Source organism: Salarias fasciatus, chromosome 11, assembly GCF_902148845.1.
Source record: "Salarias fasciatus chromosome 11, fSalaFa1.1, whole genome shotgun sequence".
NCBI classification, from domain to species: Eukaryota; Metazoa; Chordata; class Actinopteri; order Blenniiformes; family Blenniidae; genus Salarias; species Salarias fasciatus.
The window spans coordinates 6067336-6092187 of NC_043755.1; the positions used below are offsets into that span (position 1 = coordinate 6067336).

Genomic DNA, 24852 nt, shown 5'->3' on the forward strand with positions numbered 1-24852 from the left:
ACAAAATGAGCACAAGAGATTAGTAGAAAACATCACAATAAGATGCTAAAAGTGCCACAAAATAATCAATGATAACTACAAGATGCACGAGGAACACAAATCAAATACAATTTGTACGAAAGGCTACAATTCAGTTTGGGTATCTTTTGTATTTGGTTAAACTGAATCTCAAAATTAGGTATGAGTGTAAATATTTCGTGTATGTCTGTCAAGTGAAGTTTGGAGTTTGTGTTACATCTATGATTGATATTCACCAGGGCTAAAGTATACAGAGGAAAGTGGTCCCAGGACTGACTCTACATGTGATGTTTTCTTTGATGCCCATTTCCTCCCAATAAATACACTAAAAACTCCTTCATTCAGTTAAGTGAACTAAGCTAAGGCTGATCCAGAGGTGACAACCTACAATTTTGAAAGTACAGAATGATCTAACTTTATTCAGAAGAATTTAAAGGTACAACCTTTCACACATCTTGGACCATAGTTTGATGATCAGTCTATGCCTTTAACGTCAGTTGCTCGAATTTAGAATCCCATTTGAACCAACAGCCCTTTCACAATAAGGTGGCAGGTTGCACATCTTGTTTATTGTCTTTACTTGAAAGTTGACCCCTCATCAAATCACACCCCGTAAAATGGGAAAGGTCAGATCATAAAGCTGTTGCCTACCTGTGTCCCCTCAGATATGCAGTTGCCCACACCGTCCACAGAGAGGCGTCCTTTAACTACCTCCAGCAAGTGAGAGAAAGCAGAACAGCCTGACACAGAGTTGGAAGTCAGTGGAAACATAAATAATACACGGTAAGCCCCAGATCAGAACAACTCAGAAACACCTGGCATGCATGTGTGCTGGAAGTTCTCCTTTTATCCGTCCCTCTATCCTTTCATCGTTTGCCTTTTCTCCAGAGAGTAATGTATTTAAAGAATCTAACGTAGCACAACAATGTTCAACTGATCTCATGAACGCAAACAAAAACAGTCCTGGTGATTGCAACATGCATAAAGAGGATTTTGACACTCAGGTTGTTCCAATGTTAAGTCACAGAGGAACTTTAGGTAATATTTCCTCACAATCAAGACTTTTTTTTGACTGGATGGTGCCTAAACATAGATTTCTGTAATTTCCTAAGGTATGACAAGACACCACTTCTAACTCACAGTTCTCAGAATAACATGAATACTAATTAATAGATAAATGAATGGAACCATAAGGCCACGTTAACAGTTGTTTTTTTCAAGTGTCTCACTTGATTAGTGTATTTAACTTTAAATATGTATCAAAAAGAACAAGTGTGACACCATACTCGAGAAAAATACAATATGCACTAATCGGCCACTTTATTAGGTACACCTGTCCAACTGTTCGTTAATGCAAATTTCAAATCAGCCAATCACATGGCAGAAATCAATGCATTTAGGCATGTAGACATGGTCAAGACGATCTGCTGCAGCTCAAACCGAGCATCAGAATGGGGAAGAAAGGTGATTTTGAATGTGGCATGGTTGTTGGTGTCAGAAAGGCTGGTCTGAGTTTTTCAGAAACTGCTGATCAACGGGGTTTTTAACACACAGCCATCTCTAGGGTTTACGGAGAATGGTCTGAAACAGAGAAAACATCCAGTGAGTGTCAGTCCTGTGGGGGGAAAATGCCTTGTTGATGCCAGAGGTCGGAGAAGAATGGCCAGACTGATTCGAGCTGATAGAAAGGCAACAGTAACTCAAATAACCACTCGTTACAAGCAAGGTATGCAGAAGAGCATCTCTGAACGCACAACAAGTGGGATCTTGAGGCAGATGAGCTACAGCAGCAGAAGACCACAGCGGGTGTGGCTCCTGTCAGCTAAGAACAGGAAACTGAGGCATCAATTCGCACAGGCTCACCGAAATTGGACAATAGAAGATTGGAAAAATGTTGCCTGGTCTGATTTCTGCTGCGAGATTCGGATGGTAGGGTCAGAATTTGGCGTCAACAACATGAAAGCATGGATCCATCCTGCCTTGTATCAACGGTTCAGGCTGGTGGAGGCGGTGTAATGGTGTGGGGGATATTTTCCTGGCAGTCTTTGGGCTCCTTAGTACCAACTGAGCATCGTTGCAACGCCACAGCCTACCTGAGTATTGTTGCTGACCATGTCCATCCCTTTATGACCACAGTGTGCCCATCTTCTGATGGCTCCTTCCAGCAGGATAACGCTTCATGTCATCAAGCTGGAATCATCTCAGACTGGTTTCTTGAACATGACAATGAGTTCACTGTACTCAAATGGCCTCCACAGTCAGATCTCAATCCAACAGAGCACCTTTGGGATGTGGTGGAACGAGAGATTCGCATCATGGATGTGCAGCCGACAAATCTACAGCAACTATCATGTCAGTATGGACCAAACTCTCTGAGGGATGTTTCCAGTACCTTGTTGAATCTATGCCACGAAGGATTAAGCAGTTCTGAAGGCAAAAGGGGGTCCAACCCGGTATTAGCAAGGTGTGCCTAACAAAGTGGCTGGTGAGTGTACATCCACATTTTATCTTCATTTATACTAAATTAAGTTTGTTGCTCGTGGTATTTCGTGGACCTCTGCTGATGAAGGCTTTTGTAATGATTTCTCTTTCTCCTCAAGTGATTCTTGCTTTTAAAAAAAGGTGATACTTGTTTCACTTATTTTAAATCTTCAATAGCGAGCAGCTCATATGCTTACCTGTAATTTCACCTTTGATTCTGGAACAACTGGATTGACTTTTGATAAACTCACACAGTTGCTGGATCATCTTCATAGTAAAACCACTTCTTTTTGTTTTCTTTTAAGTGTGTCTCAGTTCATTACCTCACTGCCTCAATGGAGAAAGAGGGACTGTGGGTAAAATCAAGTCAAAAAACAACTGAACTGTGATTTGTTGTTCACTCTTATTTCATCTCGTGTGTAAAATAAATCGTAAATCCTACATGGCCAATGGTGATATTTAAACATCCATCTATCCATCCATCTTCTTTACTCCCCAGGAAACCGAGACATCTCTGTCCTCTGCAACTTCCGCATCGCTTCCAGAACAAACCAGAGATATAATCTTTCCAATCAGTCATTGTTATTCCATTAAGTTATGCATGAATCATTTTTTTTCTGCAAAAAGTTTAGTTTGAAGCTTTTATAGGCTTTTCTTGAATAATCTGCAAATTGTTTCCTTTATAGGAAACAAATACATATTGCACATAATGTTAACTAACAAATATAACAAATGAAAAACTGGGATTTCTTTATCAAAGCATTGCTTTTTTTCCTTCAGCTGATGTGGAGTCTATTGTTTCTTGGATTCCCTATATTTATATTTCAAAAGCAAAAAGATGAAAGAAGCACCAGCTCTGCTGCAAGTGGAAAGAATTTCCCTTTTACATAGTTAAAAGCGCATAAAAATATAGTAGTGTAACAAAACACATGCATTACATAACTTGCCGCACTCAGTGAAAGCGAAGCTGCGGAGAGTGTGTTGTGGTGCGTCTGAGGTGGGATCTGCACATCATCACCTATACGTACATACTGTTACACATTTTGAACATGTGCGCTCCTTACGCCATACTTGTGAATGAAAGGGACCAGCTCCCGGCATCAGCTTTCAGAAAAGTTTGGAGAGTCATGCTTTTGTGTTTGGATGGCGAAGCTGGTCGTCACAGCAGGGTCAGAAAATCCCACAGAGCGAGCACAAACCCGGGGCACGTAGCGGAGACGACCGGCCGCACAGCCGTGGTGTCAGTAACCCGAGTGGAGACGAACCCGTTGTGATAGCAGCCAGTGTTTATGTTACATAATGCCCCGCCATCAGGCTGGTGGCAATAATAGGTCTGTAGTATGAAGCACCAAGGGAAATATATCTGAGAGGGCAGAAAGAGGAGGAGGGTGTCGAAGCCATAGGAGGGTTGGGAAGACGCCAGCCCCGCAGCTGATGCTAAGTAGGAGCCAGAGTTGGCATCTATATGACGCTCAGAATTAAGCTGTTTTGCAAGGGAAGGCTTCAGCTGTTGGTTTTGTCAAGTCTGTGATGAGAATATGAACTTTAACAAAGGTGAATGCATATGGAGTGCGTGACATGGGAGTGGAATTGAAGGAATGGCCTGTGGGGTTGGGGTGGGTGATGGAAAAAAAAATACATATGAAAACATTAAAGATGCAGATATGCAGGGCACTGGGATGTCTCCTGCAGCGACAGTCAGAAATAAAGGGCACCAGAGAGAGAAAGGGCATCGACATGAAACAAACAAAAAAAGGGTCGAGCACTTTACTGTAATCCAAGTCAGACTCGGGGATCATGAAAACAGCTTGTTGGTCTATTCCGATCATTCCTGCATACCTGTTGATTAGAAGAGGAATCCTACACTGAGCGGGAATTCACCGACTCAGGCTCACCCAGGGGGCGAGAAAGAGACATGGAAAGAACAGGAGGGGGCTTTTATTCGGGCGGAAAGTGAGTGACAGCTGAGGAAAAGGGAGGCAGGAGAGCGACAGGTTAATGTGGTCAGACTGACTGACAGACTGGAAACGGTGCAATATTAACACTGCTGTCCAGTGGAGTGGAGGAGGAGGGAGACAGGGGGTTTGAAATACCTTGTAACTGGTTCACGCATATCAGCCAGCATAACAGGAGAGGGAGAGAGAGGGGGGAGAGAGAGTTGGCACAAGAGTAGGAAAAGAGAGAGGGAAAGTAGTGTGTGTGTCCTGGACAGAAGCACACACTCAATATCCAGGTCTCCAGTAAACATCTATTGGCCTCTTCTATAAAGCTGCAGTGCAACTGCACGGGATCACGGAACAAAGGCAAAAACACACTCTTGACTTCCAGCTTGATTCTCAGCTGAGCAGCAGGCGTGCAGTAGATCTGGAGCACCGAACAGCAGCCACAGTTACCAGCGACTGCAGCGTGTTAGGAGTGTTCAAGAAGTCTCCGATTAGATGCTGACAAAAGCTGAGACCAGGTGAACAGAGATCATCCAGCTGAACAGAAGATGACAGTAAGTATTGCATATTATTTAAACTCAACATCAAGTTGTTTTTGCACAGTGAAATCATATTTATATTGACATTATATGTTCTGAAAAGGCACTTTTAAACATAGAAAGGAAATCAAATGCAGATTGTGCAGACAGCTGGAGGCTTGATGCATCGTTTCAGATGTGGGTTTTTGCTGTTAAATTCTGAGAATACATGCAAGCACTGCATTAATGCCTTGATGACTTTGTATTGTGAAAACCGCTCGGTGGGTGCAGGCGTTTGACAGACCTTGTGTTGAGAGGATTTTCAGCTTGTAATGCTTTCAAACCCGGCTGGTTCTTCAGTTTGTAAATGAAGTGAGATCCATCAGAAGGAGCTGGTATTAAAATCTTACATCCGTTCAGTGCAATGCCAAGTGCCATTAACAAATAGGGGCTTGCTTAATTAACACCTCCAGCTGTAAGGACACGACAAATGCCAAGATGCTTCTGATGCAACAATCGTGTTAAATGACTCGTAAATGCTGAATGCATTAAAGCCAATAAACCACTGGGAGCTGGATGAGGCTCCAGTTGCACAAAATTTTCAGAACCCAATAAATTAGACTGGTTTCACTTCAGTATTGGCAGAATGAAGAGCAGTTGATGGCAGTGTGATAACAGAAATCTGTAGGAGAATGTATTAAAAGCAAATGATACTTCGAGAATTTCGATATGGAAGATTCCTCTGCAGAAACATGAGATCTACAATTTCCTTGAATGAGGAAACTGCCTCAAATTTATTGTCAGTTTGGGACATCTCAACACTTCTAGTGTCGCGTAAAGATGCAGGACTTGGGTCCAACCTGCGGTGCAGCATCAATCTTCACTCTCGTGGTATGAAAAACAGTCCATCATCAGGTTTGTTTAATATACAGCTGTCCTGGTAATATCTTCGCTAAGCACGTCTCCCAGACTGTCTGAAACCCTTGCTCCTATTTTTAACAGCATATCAGAGATATATGTTTGTTTAACAGCAACGCATACCTCAGATTGATTTAATTTGTGACTGTCTGTGACTCAGATGATCTCAAACCTCAGTCAGTGTCACCTGGCGCAGCTGCCTGACAGTTTTTAGGCACTGAAACGTTTTACTGATCGTAAACATGCCCGTAAACTCAATACCCGATATAAGCATGACAAATGTGTGTATTGTTTGCAGGCAAACAACAGGAGTGATTCAATTAGACGTGATTGAATTCCTCTCTAAGCTCGGTTACGTAACATATGGAAGGTCAGAAGTAAAAATATGTTATCGTCATGTGATCGCTTTATCTTTTGCGTTAAGCTGCGCGTCTTAGCTGTTCACACTCTTTCTCATCTGCTGGGGTCTGATGCGGTGGATCTGACTTCAAAGGAAATCACCATGTATGTGACTTCACAAAGCAGAGAATGACGACGGTCGGAATGACGGCGCCAAATGGTCCGATCGGCCCGATAAGACATCGCGCTGATGTCTGAAGCCCGTCCCAACTATAAGTCAATGGAGATAAAGGCAGATCAGCAGAAACCAATAGCGTAACCAAACATTTTCCACTCATTTCTGCCAAACGCTTATCGGGAATCAGGATGGAGCAAGCGCCGCTCAACAGGTGTATCCTGTAAGAGAAATGATGTTTCCTCCCCTAAAATAACAAGAGACGGAAATTTTAACAAATAACTACTGCAGCTAAGAATATATATAAGAATCAGATTCTTAATATATTGTCATGTTGCAGGTTCACGTAACACATTAGAGTTCAGGAACTCAAAGTTCATTCCCTGAACTTATCTATCACTGGCATCAACACGTCGCTCAGGCTTTGGCTTGAATTTCCTTGGAGGTCACTGAACCAATAATCATCTGAAGGCATCATGCAAGACTGATAATTTGTCTGTGTGTGCGTGCGTGCGTGTGTGTGTGTGTGTGTGTGTGTGTGTGTGTGTGTGTGTGTGTGTGTGTGTGTGTGTGTGTGTGTATTTCCAGACCGCAGCGACTCAGGAACTCGACGAGCGTTGCTTCCTTTCGGCACAGTCCATGCCCAAGCTTAAAGTATCCGAACACTTCCAGGTGGTGAAGCTCCTGGGAGAAGGTTCCTACGGAAAGGTCATGCTGGCCGTTCACAAGACCCGAGGTTGGTACAGGACTCGAGGTTGCAGATGACAGCAGTGTGTGTCCTGCCGTCTTAATTCAGCCATTGTTCAGAATACGTGAAGTTTATATCAAAATTAATTATCCTAAGTTTTAATTACACGTTTAAATTCCTGCTGCTGGATGTGAAATGCTTAAGATGTCAGAGCTTCTTGACAGCACATTGATTTCGAGCTCAGGTTTCCGTCTTATGAAGAAACTACACATGTTGTGTTGCCGTTTCATAGTGCTCACTTAACCTTTTGCACTTCTGTTGCGCTAATGAAGTGCTTCGCTACATTCTCTGGGATAGAGTTGCCGCAACTGGGGTGTAGCTGTGAAACAAAGTCCTCCCAAAGGGGAAGTTATATTTGTTCACGGTGTCAATGATTGGCAACGCTCGCATTCCGCCGCTGACGACAGGCTGAAGCTGATTAGGTAATGTATTATTCACCGCATTTCTCCTCGATCCATTCCACCCAGGAACTCCCATGGCGCTGAAGTTCTTCCCTCGAAAGTCCACCACTCTCGCCTCTTTCCTGCGCGAATACAATCTCTCCCTGTCCTACTGCACTCATCCGTCTCTGACCCGGGCCCTCGGCATCTTCTTCTCTACTCCGACCTACTATGTGTTTGCCCAGCAGGCCGGTCTCTATGGCGACCTGTACAGTGTTATAGTGTCAGAGGTCAGTTTGGCTGATGTGTGGCGCGATGCAGCCGTTTTGATGTGTGGCTGGTTTGCAGAAAAGCCATTTATGTCTGACTAATCTGCAACAAACATGAAATAACACTCATAACAGCACTTAGTTTTTAGATTGTGTTTTTATCATCATCACAATGCAAGAGATGCTTTTGGATGCATTTTGCTCGAACATTGCTTTTCAAAGTGTGAGGCTTTTTGCACAACCGTTGGAGCCGTTGCATAATATTGTACGATGTGAAAAACAGTCAGTGGGGTGCAATATCATTTCACGAGATGGAAGGTTCATCTTCCCACACAGGTCAGCTGGAGTTGTAAGTTTTGTAATCTGTTTGGCCCCCGCTGAAGTTCCTTTGACTCGGTTGGCTGATTTCTCGAGGGAGCAGCATTTCATAACGGCTGATAGGGGAAACATATTCCAAAACATATGACCGAGTTGACCTGATTTAATTAATTGCTTTGAGACGCCTCCTACCTGGACAACTGACAGCATGCATAGAGAAAGCACGGAATCTAATCTGGTCTACTGCTGATAGACCGCAGTCACTTGTTATAATAATCAAAGCTTTCTAATGTAATTTTCACCTAAAATGCTTTTGTTTCCAAAAAGAACATGAACTTATTTGTTTCTAAAGTGATAAAATCGTTTAGGTTTACATTTAGAATGATATCCTGATCAATTATTTCCAATGCATCTGTACCGCCCAGCTTTCTCCGAGAGCATTTTCCTGCTGATCGGAATCTTTCGAGCTCCCGTTCCTGTCAGCAAAAACCTGAGACGTGCTCGACAGCACCGAGCAACCCACCCACTTCTGTGCTGAGGCCCCTGCCAGTAACATAATAGCGTGCTGATAAGAGTAAGGGCGCCCTGCTCTTGATGAATCAAGTGGGAGAACATGAAGTAAAGCAGGGTTTTCCAACAGCGTCACTAACAGTTATGGCGACACAAACTTCCCTGACTTCACGCCAGTAATGTGATGTACTAACCAGATTCGATTTTATTTTTTTACAAGTCAAACTAACTCTGAGCGATTGAGAAACTGTGGTTGTTACAGATCGTTCCTGTGTTTCAGGCCGGGGTCGACGAGCACGGCGTCCAGAGGGTGATGGCCCAGCTGAGCGGCGCCGTCACGCACCTGCACTCCCTGGGCTTCGTCCACCGCGACATCAAACCCGAGAACATCTTCCTGTGCGACAGCTCCTGCCGCTGGGTCAAACTGGGCGATTTCGGCCTGGCCCGGGCCGTCGGCACCACCGTCCGAGCCGTTTGGTACGAGTCGCCCTTCTGCACCCCCGAAGTGGAACCGGCCAAGAAGGCCGAGCAGGAGATGGAGAGGAGGATCAGCGAGGGGACTGAGGACGAGATGGAGGACATCTGGATCACAGTGGAGACCAGTATCGACAGCTGGGGCCTCGGGGTGCTCACCTACTGCCTGCTGACGTGCTGCTTCCCCTGGGAGGAGAGCACCCACGACGACCGCGGCTACCGCAGGTTCAAAGAGTGGTTCGACCGAGAGGCTGAGAAGGAGGCGAAGGGGGAGGATGGCGAGAGGAGAGACAGAACCAAAGCGGAGAACCAAAGAGGAAACCCACCTCCCTCACAGTTTGAGGGCCTCAGCTCGCTTGCCATGACTCTGTTGAAAGAGCTGCTCCATCCTGAACCCAAACTCAGAGGAAGCCCGGAGGACATCCTGAGCTACCTGGGGGGGCCGTGGCTGGTGGAGACGGAGAGGGAGGAGAAGAAGAAAGCAGAGGAGGCAGCAAAGGAAGCGAGAAGCATCAGAGAGAGGGGAGGGATGGAAGAGGAGCTGCTCCGGGAAGGCAGAGGGGAGAGATAAACTGTCTCTACAAAACATTTTTAGTAGGTCATATTTCTGTAGATATTACAGGGAAAAAAATCGTTTAAGGTGCTGAACTTTTCACATAAAGATTTTTTAAATATCTGTTCTAAAGGTATCACTTCCTTTGTTGTATATATCTTTGTGTTTGTGTGTTTTTTTGAAGAATGAAAAAGAAAACTATTGTATTGGGATTACTGTATAATCAAAAATACTAACCACTGTAAGGATGAATAGAATATGAGCTGGATGTATTGTAGTTAGGATCGATGTTATTTTATATTGGGAGGTCTTGATTGTGTTGCTATATCCTGCTTCAAGTATTGTTGAGAAAAAAGTTGCTTTGCTGTAATGAGAAGATGATATTTACCCTCCACTTCTACTCACTGCAGTCATTTTAAGCTCATAAGTGTACATTAAATGTTTGATTGTCACGGATATTTTTGTTTCCTTTTGCAATTAAATCAAAATGTATCATTGTTTTTGTTGGAATTTATTTTTTAAAAAAATGGTGTTTGCAGACAAAAGATCAGAGGCTCTTATAACAGATCCCAGGAGAGTTCATCTATGCAAATGAGCAACATCTTTGACGTCGAGTTGCAACAGGTGCGGCGGAACAGCAAAGGCACATCTAAATATGGCCCCAACAATACAGCCTGATAGTGACACCAGTGTGATCTTTTTCCAAGATTGAGCGATGCTTATCCTGCATGTAACACCTGCATCAAGGGGGGGAAATGATTTTAGAGCTGAAATGACCTGCCTGTCCTTGGCGGTATTGTCCAGCGAGCACAATTGATTGAGCTGTCGACAGTAAATCAGGCCTCATGTGAGAGTCACACATGTGGCAGGCTGACCTCCACTCTGGGTTCGGAGTTGTCCTATATCTGTCACATAGAACATTTCCTAGTTGAAAAATCGCCTGCATTCCTGTTGGAGTACCCTTAAATGAGTCCTGTGACATTGCTAATAGCCGCTTTGTTCCCTTGTCACCATTTACTGATGCGGATGTCTTAAAAGAGCTTAGCACCGCTCAATTGAGAGAATAGAAATGTACTTTTCCACACATCGCGTTCAACTGCATAATCGTTGTAGCTTTGCAAGCACATTAAAAAATCAGTCTTGACTTTCACATTGCAGTGTGCACATCACATTTTCAGTTTGGAGAGGATCCCCACTGGTAGCAAGCTGCTAATGTGCAGTGTGTGTGTGTGTGTGTGTGTGTGTGTGTCTGTCAGTAGGGCCTGTGCTCACCCCTGCTAAGGTCCACTCCAGAGGAACTTAAAAATAGACCCCAGGTCCATCTATTTACACACCATGCACATCATCACCTTCCACCGACTATCTGCACTCCGCAGGCCTCCAAATGCAAAAGTCAGGCTGCCTTGGCGCCCACAGGCCTGTAACAGCACAATCTGATGGGACACTGTGACCCATCTGGCTTACAAAGTCCCTCATCTCTGCTCTCTTTTTATCTCTGACCCCTGTGCAGATTACTTTTTCCTTTCTCCTGTCATCCCACTTCAGCTTTATCCCCCGCTTTCATTTCGTGCGTCCGTGGCCACGTCGACTTTCTGCACTCTTCGCTGCTGTGGTCCTTTGATCTCTTAACCTCTTTCTTCTCAGGTCATCACGATCATAAATCAAGAACTGCTGCGTCTTACGGTTCACTCTGTTTACATTAAACAACTGATATCTCATTTAAGAATAGACATTTGGGACCTGCTGTTTTCTGTGAAGCCGAGGATAAAGGCTCATGTGACACTCAGGTGGGGAGCTGACAAACAGAAACACATGGCGCTGACCACAGAGACAATGGACTGCCAGCACAGAGATGATGGCCGAGGTGCAAATCTGCCGGCGTTGTGGGAGAACAGACAGCAGAGATGATGAAAACAGGAGAAACAAGGACATGTGGACAGATGGACTGCTGGCTCTGGACAGAGTCCAGTGGTAACAATCTAAAGCTCAGTTTAGAAAGATTGATGTGTGCATTTTTCAATTGATGACACACCTGCTTTATGAGAGAAAAAGATTCATCCCCTCATAGAGAAACCAAAAAGTAGAGACATTTTATTGCTGTTTCCTTTAAATTGTGGCAGGAAGTCCAACATTCTAACAACGCAATACATGTGGTCATATAGTACTTAGTATTTAGTAAAAGGACAAACCACAGACAAGTTGGTGTGAAAGTTTAAAGTGGAAGAGTCACAAAGATTCATCATTATATCACAAATTGTACAAAATCTACTCAGACCAGACATATCCCTATGAATGGCACACTGTAATATAACTGTACTATTGTTATTCCCGTCAGCTTACAAATGGAAGAAATGTGAGGAAATCAGGAAGTTACATAATGTGGTCACATGACCGATAAAGGTTCAAAACAATACTTTTCCACACACGACACGCTCACACTTCACTTTTTAAAACAACATCTGATTTTACATGTTATACGTGGTAGCAGATCTTCTAGTTTGTGGCGTTCAGAGTTCATTCTTGATGTTATCAAATGCTTTGAGCCCAACAAACCTCAGGATACAGAGGAAATTTGCTGAAAAAAAGCCGGAAGGAACAGATATTTAGATTTATATCTGATAATGGATGTCACATGGCATGACAGCGATAGCTGCAAAAAGCAGATACTGACACGAGAGACAGATTGATGGCCGGACTGTTGCATATAAAGAATTCGTGGAGCCAAAAGTATGAAATGTATCCTTGCATTGAAGCCAAACACTGGGGTCATCGTGGCTTAATATTTCTTGCGCCTGCATCTTTCCCTGTCACCTGGCTACTTGTTAAGGTCCATTGACTTTAATTACCTTCACAGCATTCAGAGCAATGATCCGGACTGGCCAGAAGAGCACTAAATTATCACGTTCACACAGCAGGAAGCCCTGATGAGCAACACTGGATCTACTCTATAATGTGTCATGAACGGCGGCCTGCAAACGGAGAAGTCCGGTGGCTGTCCAGTTGTGTTTAATGCACTGCAAGTGGAAAGAGCCATGAAATATGTAGCAGATGGTTGAAATGCACAGATATTAAGGGGAGGAATACGCAGGGGGGGGGTAAACAGGAGGTCAGTGAGAGAGAACGCATTGCAGAGCTGACATGCCTCATGCAATGCCATTTAACTAATAAACAACTGGAGAGATTATCATGTGTTTATTATCTGGAATGCCTTCCTTAACCATTCTGGTTGCTTCCTGGCTCCCGCTGCCACCTGACTCCAGTGCCCCCCCCCCCCACCCCCCACCCGTCTCTGTCTTCGTCCTCGGTCTTCCTCGCCGTCCCTCTGAGCCCATCTCCCTCCTCACACCGGGGCAGCGTGAGCGGAGTGGCAGGTTGATGTGTTCACAGGATTGATAGTCTTTCTTGGCTACTCTGCTCCTCTATTTTGCTTACACTGCCACCATCTGTCAAACTGTCATCGGCCTCGCCCAGTCGACCTTGTTAGGGCCACCCCACACACACACACACACACACACAAACACACCCTAGATCCCATGTAGCCCCGATATGTCAAGGGGATGATGAGTGTCTCCCTCCCTCTTGAACGGGCTGGACCGTCCACTGGGGGACAGCCAGAGAGAGTTTTGTTGTTTGGATCAACGCGGTATGTGCAGCAATATTTATATTAGTCTGTGGAAGCCGATGCAGAGTCAAGTTTCCCCCCCCCCCCGAAGCGGCCTTGACAGTCCCGACGAACAGTGTGTTTTCAGCTTAAAGAGACTCCGACACGAAAAGGCCGGAACTGAACTGCAGCCTCGATGCTCACTTTCATCTCCGCACAGATAATCACTTGGAATTTTCAAAGCTTGTAAACAGATCATTAAAAAACTGGGATGCGCGCAGTAAATGCGATGTAATAAATTAAATATATCACCAAATGAATGCAGTCGAGACCCTTATACTTCTGTGCATAAAATCTAAAATGCCTTTAACAGATGTGCTGGACTAAGTTCATTTTACAAGTAATTGTGCCAAAATCTATTTTTAATATTATACCATAAATAGAGTCAGAAGACATCAAAGGTGAAAGGGCTGGCTGACGACAGAGTGCACGTACCTGGGGCTTATCGAGGATCAGGTGCCTTCTCAGGATCTGGTTTTTTTGAGAGAATATGAAGGGAGTAATGGTGCAAAACTTCTGACAGACTTACACGAAAGCATAAACAGCTTTATAAATAATCACATGGCAGTGACAGGCCCTCCTCACATGCAGATGTAGCGTGTCTCGTCTTCTTAAGCTGATGAACTTCAGTTAACAGTCTCCAAAATGTAAACAAGCACTGCAAAATTCATCTGCAGAAATAAAATACACCTGGGGTACAGCATGCAACCCAGGATTATGCTGAGTCAGATTAAACGTTAACCTATTGCGTTTCACTGGAAACCAAGACGACAGTAAATCAAACAGTCGTAGTCAGTCGAGGTGCATCAACCCCCCCACGTTTGGTAGTTTAGCAGTAAACTATTAATTGCAATTATATTTTCAAACTTTTTCTATCAAACAAAGAAATGCTAAATCCTCTTTTTCGCTGAGATAGTAGGTAAAAAAAAACAAGGAAAACCTGTGATGGCCTAAAGGATTTAAATTTTGTAAATTGACACATACACATGTAAATACGGAGAGTCTTTCTTTGCTGCCTGGCCTGGTGGAACTTTTTAAAGCTCTGAAAATAATAATAACTTCTTTTTAACTCACATCAGACTTGAGTAAGAGCAAAGCGAAGCCAGACCTCAGTTCAACTCCACTGGTTTGTGACCTCAGCGTCTCCCACTGATCCCCTCAAGCAGCAGGAGGCCAAGTGAAAGCCAAGCCATCGTCTCCTGTGAACAAAGCGCCACCTGCTGGTGGATCGGGGTAATGCAACAAGTACCGTAAGTGTGCGAACTGATTGTTGTAAATTAGGAGTGAAAGTAACTCATTGTAAATACTCACATTACACTAATTGAATAGTACATTGTGGTAGTTTGAAGTTTCACTCGTATTCAAATACAATTTCTACCTACTTGTTTTTTTTCCTGCTTCAAATAATTTGTTTAGAAAATAAATTGCTATAATGTAATTGTTGAACCTTTTATTGTTATAAGGAATGAGCTTTAAACCCACATGCTTTATAGAGGTAAAGGGAATGTATACTACTGTCAATGCAATCAAATGTACTTAAAATTAACTGATACTTTGAGTAGTTTTCCCTGAGTGTACATGATACTTTTTATACTTTTAAATAGTGAAGGTATTGGAAAGCATTAAAACAACAAAATTAGATACTAAACCAGATATTTATCTCATTTTAAAAGCATTTACTTGCTGTTTGTTGTATCTGTGTTTAACAGGGACGAAACAGTGAAACAGGTGAAGACACTGTTTCTCTATGTGCGAAGGTTTGAAGGGTTTTAGATATTTTATGTTTCTATAACTTGTCATGCCAGAGAATCATCACAGAGTCATAAATAAGTGTGGGATCCTCACTTTGAGGCAATCAGAGCCCAGAAACAAATGAAGATTGCCTTACAGAGCAATGAAGAGTGTTCAAAGCAAACGCGCTCTGATTTAGGTTCTCTATCTTTTGCAACTTTTCCAACATTTGGAAGGTGAGCCAAGTCTCAGAAAGGTACCAGTATGTGCATGAATTCCATAGCTTTTATAGACTCACACATTAAAAAAAAGAAAAAAAGAAAAGCATGAACACTGGGATGAAAAGTAGAACACAGAGGAGGAGGAGGAGGAGGAGGAGGATGAAGACAAAGACGAGGAGGAGGGTGCAGGCGGGGGAAGAAGGGGAAAGAAGAGAGGACACAAGATTCATAAAACTAAAGCAGTTGTGGACGACAGCAAAAGTTGTGAGTACGAGTTAATTATGCTTCTTTTTCACCTGATTTTCACACATCTCATTGGAAATCCACACAGGAACATCTGCAGACGACACATATCAAACGACAGTAATGGAAGGACGAGTCCTAATGATTAGACATAAACATGAGATGTGGGAGATTACTTTGCTCGTTGATGGATTCACCTCTGAAACTACCCTGTAAAGTTAGATCATGTGTGGTTGATCTTAGGAATCAGCAAGTACAAGCAGTGGAAAAACATTGAGCACTGACGAGCAAAAAGCTCCCAGCCGAACCAGGACAATGGGGAGCTTTTAATCCAGTAATTGCAAATGTTTGATTGTGGGGAAAAATCTCTGCAGAAAAGTTGTGACAAAAGCACCATGCTTACATTTGGCTCGTGATGGTTGTACAGTCGGAAAGCGGTGATTTATGCTCTGAAAACAGGGAAAGAATGTGCGACTGTAACAGAGGAGGGGTGGAGGGCTGCTCGAAAAGGGCACAAAAAAACACATTCTTTGGAGAGAACTCACATCTTGGACTCCAAAGTTGCACTGACACATCACAAGAGGAATGATGCAGGGCGGGAGAGGAGGGAGGGAAGGGGGAAGAGGAAGAGGGGGATCAAGGGAGTCAGGCAAGGAAGAAAAACAAATGGTCAGAGGTGAGGTGTTTGCTTTAGTTGCTTCACTGCTACTTTATCTAGGTGTTTACAAGCAGTCCAATAAATACTAGAGTAAATAAACGTCGGAAAATGACATCAGGCTCTCTTTTATAACGATGACAGCCAGATCCAGGTCCACGCACCGCGCCGCACATGTGTGTTTTTAGCTGAAGCAAAACTGGAAGGAAAACATTACAGTGACCTGGAAGGTTGGGAGCATTTATGTGCATGGGGATTAGAGGAAACATAAACAGCATTAAAAAATCATAGCGAGGATATTGAGCAGTTCCACTCTGTGAAATCATCCTGACTCTTTTCCTCTTCGGTTTCCTCCAGCTCGTAAAGCTCACCTCTTACAAGTTGAAGCAATGGGCAGCCTCCCAGTGGTCCTGCTCCTCTGCAGTTTCCATGGTAACGCTGCCAAACAGAACACACAAATCATCCTGTTTAATTACGGTTGAGTCGCTGTGTGTTTGTTTTTATGCTGCGAAACACTCCCCTCATGTGGTTTCTGTTCCACAGCGCTCACAGCTGTAGCCCAAACCCAGCAGACTGGTAAAGCTCTCCTCCTCATAAGTCACACTTTTGATCAGGACGAGTGACATTTGTCAGTCTGTGAGTCACTGACACGGGTCAGAATGTTTCTCCGGTCTGATCATGTTTTTCTTTTCTTGTTTCCAGAGAGCACCGTGCCACCTGGGAGCACCTTACCAGAGGGTGAGCGACTCCAGATCGGAAATAACTTTTAATAACATTTCAGAGCTTTTGGTGTACTTCACCTTGTTGTGATTTACACGGCTTTAAAATGACATGTGTGTCTGGTTCCTGCAGACTGCAGGGAGGAGATGTATCCTTGCACCAGGATGTACTCGGTTCACAGGCCCATGAAGAGATGCATTGGTGGTATTTGTCTCTACAGGTGATCTCATAGAGAGGGTGTTATAATCTGGCACTCAGTCCGGATAATGGGAACGTCTTGGTGGTGCGCTTACATAACAGGCAGACCGCTCTGCTTCTTGATGATCACACAAACTCAGAATCACTATGTAAACAAAGCAAAAACAGTAACGCCCATCTTCTGTAGTTGTTGCAGGGGGCTGAAGCTTTTACCAGTTGACTCTATGCAAAAAGCAGGATAGACTTCAGACAGGAAACAAACCACCACTGAGAAAAACAATCACGCACAAGCAGAATCACCACTGAACCTGAAGAGCATGATCTGGACGGTGGGAGGCAAACAAAGCGAACCCCTCCACCGCTGTGCAGCGCCCTGCTCAACACACTCTGCTTCATTCACTTTCAGGGTCAACTCAAACTGGGATGAAGCAGTTAAGCTCACATCCCGCCGAACTTTGACAAACTCAGCTTATGAAGGGGTTTCCAAAATATCTGGAAACTTTTACAAGACTGAGTGATTTCCTTGCGTGAGTTGCGAGGCCTTTCAGTCGTGTCGCTCGAGCTTCAAACAACTCACACTACACGGGGAAAAAAGTATACTGCCACGTCTCTTAATTACTGAATTTTGGTGATTCAGTCAAATGCCATTTCATATTTGTAAGAAAAAGAAGAAAAAAAAAGCACTTAGCAAGACATTTTGGACAATGTTGGGCTTCCAATTTTGTGGGGAGTTTTGGGGAAGGTCTTATTTTTATTCCAACATGACAGAGCACCGGCACACAGAGCAGTTTAGGAACTCCTGTAGAAAACCTCCCGAGAATAATGAAAGCTGTTATAGTTGCAAAAGCGGGATAAAAATCAATTTTAAAGAGTATGTACGTATATCAATACAATAAATACTGATCAGGCATCTGTAAATTGCTTCATCATAATGCAGTCTCGTATTTGTAACAAACCCCAACCTTGCTCAACTGTATTTTCATGACTGCTGCGCTGAAGGACTGACGATTCCATATTTATATGGTCATGACAAATTGTGTCACGATCTCATGCTAAAAAATGTTCTAAATGAAAAAAATGTGTTGTTTAATCACCATTCTGTGTTCTCTAACTAGTCACAGGCTGTCTCAGCTCAGTGAGAAAGAGGCTTAAATGGATGAACAGTCACTCATGAGATTCTGCATAGTTTTATTTCCGTCAGACAGCTCTGTTAATGTTGAAATATGTCCTGTTGCTAACACAGCCTCCCTCGTGTCTATGTGATCAACAACGAGATCTGCGTGCGGACCGTGTGCCAACAAGACGAGTATCTGAAAGGTGGGGCGTTCTGCATTAATAAGTCAGCTCAGCGCGTTGTGTGAACCGACGTTTCAATAAATCTTCGCCTTGTGCTCATAACAGCCGAGCTATGCAGGGAGTTGTCCGGCTGGCCGAGACGCATCGAGAGGTCAACCTATAGGAAACGCTGTCGCAGTCGCCGTGGTAACCCCAAAACCTGGGAAAACAAGGCCTGATGTTGCCCGGCGCGGCGACGTGACCACCTGTGAGGACGGTGCCCCCTCAGAGAGGGAACCCGGGGGCGGCGCAATAAAAACAGCTCATAACACCATAAATCCAATGCTCTACACCTGGGAGTACCTGTCTCTCTCTCTGTCTCACACACACACACACACACACACACACACACACACACATACACACACATACACACACATACACACACATACACACACACAATGGTGCTGAGTCATATCTACGTTTATGTATTTCTCTTTTAATTGTGTGTGAATTATCGAAGGTGCGCTCTTTTTGTTCATATGTTGTTGGACACAGATCGTGACCTCCGTGGTTCACGATCCGTTTAAGGTACTGTAGTCACGGGCTTATAGCAGCACTGAGTCATTTCATTGTAAAAGAAAGACGAGAAAGAACCACTCTGTTGTGGGTTGTGAAGTACCCCTTGGTAATCCAGTATTAATGTGCACTATTGTATTCAATAAAATGCAACTGACTTTGTTGTGGAGTCGAGTTGTTTCTTTGCTGTGTTTCAAGAAAAAAAAAAAGACAATGAAACTTCAAGTTTTTGATAATTTTCTTTGTATTTTTCTTTTGCATATTAGCTTCCATACACATTTGCATTTTGAATAACGTGTAACATTTTGGGAGAAATGTATATAATCTGGACAATGAACAAACACTGACGAATACTGTTAGGGGTTTACGCTAAACACCATCTCTGTGTGCTCCAGTCAAAACCCATCTCGCCAGTGCACATTTGTCACAGCACATGTGCATTAGATATCAGTACAACATAATCCGGCTCTCGGTACAAGACAAATTCACAACTAAACACTGCGTCGAACACAAGACGAGCTTGTTTCTCTCACACCGCGTTCGGATACCATTAATAACGTCACATCTTCACATGGAATCGAAGTTCACAGTAAAACTCAATCGTACAGTGCAACATGCTGTGTTTGATCACCGTTCTCACAAAGAATTAAGGAGATTAAGCTCCCCCCCCCCCAGACTGACCATACAAATGCAGAAACACAGACCTATTCATTGAGGAGGAGGGAGGTCGTGACCTCAGTGACTCACCAGTCGCAGCTTGAACAGCTGTGTTGAGTGGAGATGACATAACATGGACTAAATCATCTCTCTTTTCCCCCCCGAGGCAAAGATAAAAAGCACTTGCTGCCTCTTTTTCTTCCGCCGACACCCTCTCCGTCGCAACATTCCTACCTCCACGTGTCTTGACTTTACAGTCACGGCGACGTGCGCGGCTCCTGTGACCCGTCCCGGCGGGATATGTGTTCGACAGCTGCAGGGCCGAGTGGCGCCTGCTCTGTAAATCACTGTTCTTTCAAGTAAAAAGCATTTTGTGGTAAACGTTGCGATCATTTGAATCTCATATTGAACGATCCCGACATAAGACTTCCAAACTAACTACATTGACAGGCTCGACTGTCAGTCAGTGCATATAGTCAAGTCCCACTTCTGGAGACTTTCAGAAAAATAAGCTACGGTACATAAAAATAACGACAACGATGACGATAATTACAAACCACCGACGATATTTATGTGTACACATTTAAAATAAATATTCTCTGTACATAAACTTCATTCATTTATATATTAGCATCAGACTGGATCTTTAGATGTTGATTAGATTATGCCTCCCCTGCTGCCATCTAATATGTATATTCTAAGAGAGAAATGAGCTCAAAGAAGGAAGAAAAAGGCAAAAGCCGGAATTGAAACATGAATGAGGGGGACAGGAATGCCGGGTAGGTAGAGATAACTAGTGTTTACGAATGTGCCTTTTTTAAGACTGATGTGAGGTCTGAACAAAAAAACCAGGAGGAATTAAACAGTGGGAGGGTCACCCTGCTTGGCAGGGAAAGATACAGGACCCGCTCGCAGGAAAAAACACAAAGTCGTAAGAAGAGCTGCATAAATTTAGAGAGCGAAAGGAGGAAGGAGAGCCGGGCGAGTGTCTCCTCACTTCGAAGACACGGAATCGAAGTCACCCCACAGGTCTGAGCTGGCTGTGGAGGCGGAGGTGGAGGTGGGGTTGGATGGAGCCACTGAGTTGGAGTTGCTGGAGTCCAGGTCGAGTAAACATCCTGGAAGACACAAATCAAAACAGGAGTTTGAATTAAGAAACAAAAACAGGGAACATTTGTCACTAATCAGTCAACAGATTATTGTGAATTCCAAACAAGGCATGAATGTATTTCAATTATTTGAAAACCAATTCAGTATTCAGGCGACTGCAGAAACTTCAGAGAGCGGCAACTCCTAATCCAAGCGCGTGAAAGCAGAAACGGCGTGCGTGGCTAGCTACAACCCACAAGGGACACATTGAAAAGGCACGACACTTTATGGCCAGTAGGTCAACATAACACTGCACTCACCACTTCCACTATAAAACCTGTGGATACAGGAGCTCTACTGGAAACAGACCCCGGTGGGGGACGAATGAATACAAACTTTCATCTGCTTCATACAGACCATTGACAGGAACTTTCATTCTGTGAGACCTCGCGGAAGCCAAGCCAGGCTGTAGTTCATGCATCTCTATAAGTGAAACAGCTGCTCTCGAAAAGAACAAACCACGGGCTGAACGGGGAAATAAGTCGACAGGACATGATGTACTTACAAAAAACTACTGTTGACAATTAGGTTTAAGGTGAACTAATAAAATTATTTCTTCTGCTGAATTCACGTTCTAATTCAACATTCTACTGGAGTATTAAAAAAAACTCAACATGATTGTGTGCTTGACCTCTCCTGCAGGATCATAATTACTCACCGGTGTCATTTCCTCCCACTGATGACTGTGTGTTGTGGTTAGTCGATCGGGATGAGGGGGGCGGAGCTAACTTGCCCCCGGGGGGCGGTGGAAGAAGCCCGAGACCTCCTGAGCTCTGTGGACGGGACCTGTCCTTCTTTTTGGATTGCTATACAGAATGAAAATGGGAGAACATACACTGTGAGTAGACTTGCGTGGGTTTGTCCAAAGATATAACACATTGAGTCTGGAACTTGTGGCAAAGCTCTTTGATCCAGACCAAAGTAAAATGTAACTGCATGCTGCCCTGTATGCAAAAATGTGTCATTTATTGTTTAAATGACTCTCAGGACTTGAGGTTGCATCTGACCACACTGATCTTCTGATGTCTTGGAAGACGCACACAAGATCACAATTAAGGTTTTACAGACTTTCTGGACTGCTTTTCAGTCCTACTGAGTGTGTGTTATAACTGAAAAACATGTCATGCATAATGTTTGTAGCCACAGAGAGATGACTTCATGCACCAACTTTTCATTTTCTAAATTACCCAAATTAGATTAGCTTCGAGCTTGTTTCTGTGCCCACAATTTCTCTGCACATACACAGAATATTTATCAAAACATAGGCATTTTGAGGAGACTCACTGCCAGTGATCTCAAGTTTTCCTTCAAGATGATCACTGAGTGTAAGGGATGGTGCTCTCACTGAGCGGTTTTCATTTTAACAATGACAAGTCAAAATCTAAAAGGAAAGAGTGTGTTTTTTTTTTTCAAAAATTATGGGTCTTTCAATAGTTAAATCAAAAGAAATGTAAGACATATTACAGGTAATGACTTCTGAGGAAGATTCCTTAGAAAGCTTTAGCATCAATCAATATATTCTTGTAAATAAACAATATGAGAGTACCCCGATATTAAGTGTGATAGTCTGTCCTTCTTTGAAGCCCAGGTCCAGTTTAGGAGTGGTGTCCGGAGCCTGAGCCTGCTTGCTAAATTCATTTTCCTGTTTCACCCACCTGGCAAAGACAGAAGAAAATACAACAGATACTCAGGGAAATACTTCCCTACATAATTGGCAACATTTCATGACTCAATATCTGGAAGCTGTATACTTAAAATGGTCCTGAAGCGCCACATTGAAGTCAAAGGCATCGCCTCGGTCTCCAAAGCCAATGCCGATGAATGCGCTGCGGCCTTTAAGAGAATTGAGAACACGGACAGAGGAAAGACGGGTAAATTTCAGAGCAACATCAGCATCAGCTTGTCAAATATTCACTAATAAACTTTAAATACCGTTGTCATCCTGAATGCGGAGCACAAAGTAACGGCTTGAGTCGCTCACTGTTTCCACTGCGATGCCGGGGTATTCTTCCACTGGAGCCTGGGCGAACAGCTCCCCTGCAGATCACAACAAAAGACCACTCATTATCTGAGGGCCAAAGTGATCTGAAGGTATTTGGGATCAGGATTAGACACCAATTTAACTCATTCGGGTTTTTTCAAATGTCCAAAAAGGACAAGTAAAAAAAGGTTCAGTTTTCAACATTCTATTCTTGAAGTGCACTGCAACCAAAAATGTGGCTGCAAAATTACTCAGCAAGTGAGGAAGATAGTCTCATATCACCTCCTTACTTGAGTCTCTCCACTGGTTTTTTTTCAAGGATAAAGTTAAATTCCTTACTTTTGTTTGCAGAGCATTACACAGCCAAACTGTTGTTTTAATTGCTGTACTCATAAAACGCTGTACTTCCACTTGTGCTTTGGTTCAATAACCTTAAATTGCTGTCAGTTCCATGTAGGTACTCAGTTTACGACCCTGTCCTGAATTGAGTGATCGAATTTTGAAGTCAGTGCACCTGAATTTCGAAACTCTTTGATTGCAATTTTTTAGGTGAATCGGTGGATTTCTTGCACCTGAAACTGCTTTATCAAAATTCTAAATACACACATAGGGACAATGAATGGTTGAATCTGATGACTCCATCCTATGTTTTAGGTGTACAATATGATGTACTTTTTCTTCATTTTTCCTTGTTTCATTTTAGATATTGTGTGACACATCTTTATCTCTCTCTCTCTATCTAATGCAGACTCTCGGGGTCAGCATAAAACTGTCCTGCGGGTCACCTTGGAATAGATGAGTAACAAGAGAGCCGAGTGGCGGACATGAGACGGCACAGTGAAATATTTCACAGCAGTGGCGGTAAACAATATCGCCCGACCTGTCTGAGCTGGCCTCACCAGAGATTTTGTCTTCCAGCTTCACGAAAGCCACTTTGCCCCGGGCCGTCACACGCATGCGCCCCGTCCAGTCAGGAGCATCCAGCTTCCAATCGGCTGCCCTATGTATGACACACAGACAGACAGACAGACAGACCGTGTGATCTAGGGGGGGACTGGTGACAGCGGTTTATCGTGACTGATGCTGAGAAAGGAGGACAATATGAGAGAGCCGGGAAAGTTACAGTTATGATTCGTATACACACACACACACTCACACTCATTTTCTGCGTCAGCGAAACGTGACTAAGGTTTCAGACTGGAATTTCACTACCACATTAGGTTGAAACATTACATCACCGACCTTACTCACTATACAGATGGCCACTGGTTGACCAATCATGTGTCTCGTGGGACTGGGGCTACTGTTTGGTTGTGGTAATGTCCAGTCACAAGCAGCTGCAGCAGGACAAGCCAATGAAAGATGAGGTAAACAATCCAATGTCAACCTTGTTTATAACATCTCTCTTCAGTGATGGATGCTGATGAGTGGAGCTGTCTTTCACTTGGGGCAGCCTTTCCACACGCAGAAGTGGGGTACACTGCTCAAGTGTCCTTGGGCAAGACTCTCTCTGCAGCACAGCTGAGGGATGTTTTCTGCCATGCAACATAATGCTTTAAGACCAAAGAAGGACGGACGAGGTGATAATCTCATCTTAGCTTTCCCTGTGAATTCACGTCTACTTTGCAGCGGTGTGCGCATTGTTTATGTGGCCGCCGTGTTGTTCAGACGCAGGCGGACAGACACACCGGGATGTACGCCCCCTGATACCAACCCCGACCCGTTAACCGGCGCTTTCCCACCCCCCCTTCTCTACGTGACCTTGTAAGCACAGCAAAAACAACCAGCTCACAAACTACGTCCTCCGCTACGCGAGGCTGCATGAGCGGCGGGGGATGAACACGGCGGCTCGGTCACTCGGGCAACGGCTCCTCGCGGCTGCCGCTCCCGGACGCAGGGTGAGAAGCCCCGGCGCCCTGCCCTCCCCCTCACCTGATGGCCCGGTTAGATGCTCTCGGAGGGATTCGGTAAACGTTGACTTCGGGTTTGACGCAGAGGATCGATTCGTACTCGAACTGACCCTCAGTCGCCATCTTGACTTTTACTCGGTGAGAGTACGCCGGTGGAGGCGGCGGTGACGGTGAGTGTCCGCGAGACGGTAACAGGCTGCGTCACCGTAATGCTCGGTGCGCGAGCGC

General features: G+C 44.1%; 3 protein-coding genes across 4 annotated transcripts; 2 read left to right on the forward strand and 1 right to left on the reverse strand.

Moving 5' to 3' along the window:
• Positions 1-1170: 1170 nt before the first annotated feature.
• LOC115396841 (adaptin ear-binding coat-associated protein 1-like) lies at positions 1171-24825 on the reverse strand. Of its 2 annotated transcripts, XR_003932404.1 has the most exons (9): positions 24647-24825; positions 23614-23714; positions 22666-22770; positions 22485-22566; positions 22280-22388; positions 21392-21539; positions 20338-20702; positions 9513-9520; positions 1171-1180 (listed from the first exon to the last, which is right to left on the reverse strand). XR_003932404.1 is itself a non-coding variant. In XM_030102901.1 (7 exons), exons 1-7 carry the CDS (start codon positions 24745-24747, stop codon positions 20578-20580), a joined length of 771 nt encoding a protein of 256 aa, XP_029958761.1. In that variant the 5' UTR covers positions 24748-24825; the 3' UTR covers positions 19142-20577. The 2 variants fall into 2 exon arrangements, 1 of the variants encoding a protein (XP_029958761.1); XM_030102901.1 differs by lacking the exons at positions 1171-1180; positions 9513-9520 and having other exon boundaries at positions 19142-20702.
• On the forward strand, positions 4677-10038 carry sbk3 (SH3 domain binding kinase family, member 3). Its single transcript, XM_030102900.1, has 4 exons — positions 4677-4996; positions 6981-7128; positions 7608-7810; positions 8898-10038. The coding sequence occupies exons 1-4, from the start codon at positions 4991-4993 to the stop codon at positions 9660-9662; spliced, it is 1122 nt and encodes a 373-aa protein (XP_029958760.1). The 5' UTR covers positions 4677-4990; the 3' UTR covers positions 9663-10038.
• mfap5 (microfibril associated protein 5) lies at positions 15435-19089 on the forward strand. Its single transcript, XM_030102902.1, has 7 exons — positions 15435-15521; positions 16513-16587; positions 16699-16731; positions 16858-16893; positions 17008-17095; positions 18317-18390; positions 18475-19089. Exons 2-7 carry the CDS (start codon positions 16545-16547, stop codon positions 18585-18587), a joined length of 387 nt encoding a protein of 128 aa, XP_029958762.1. The 5' UTR covers positions 15435-15521; positions 16513-16544; the 3' UTR covers positions 18588-19089.
• Positions 24826-24852: the final 27 nt, after the last annotated feature.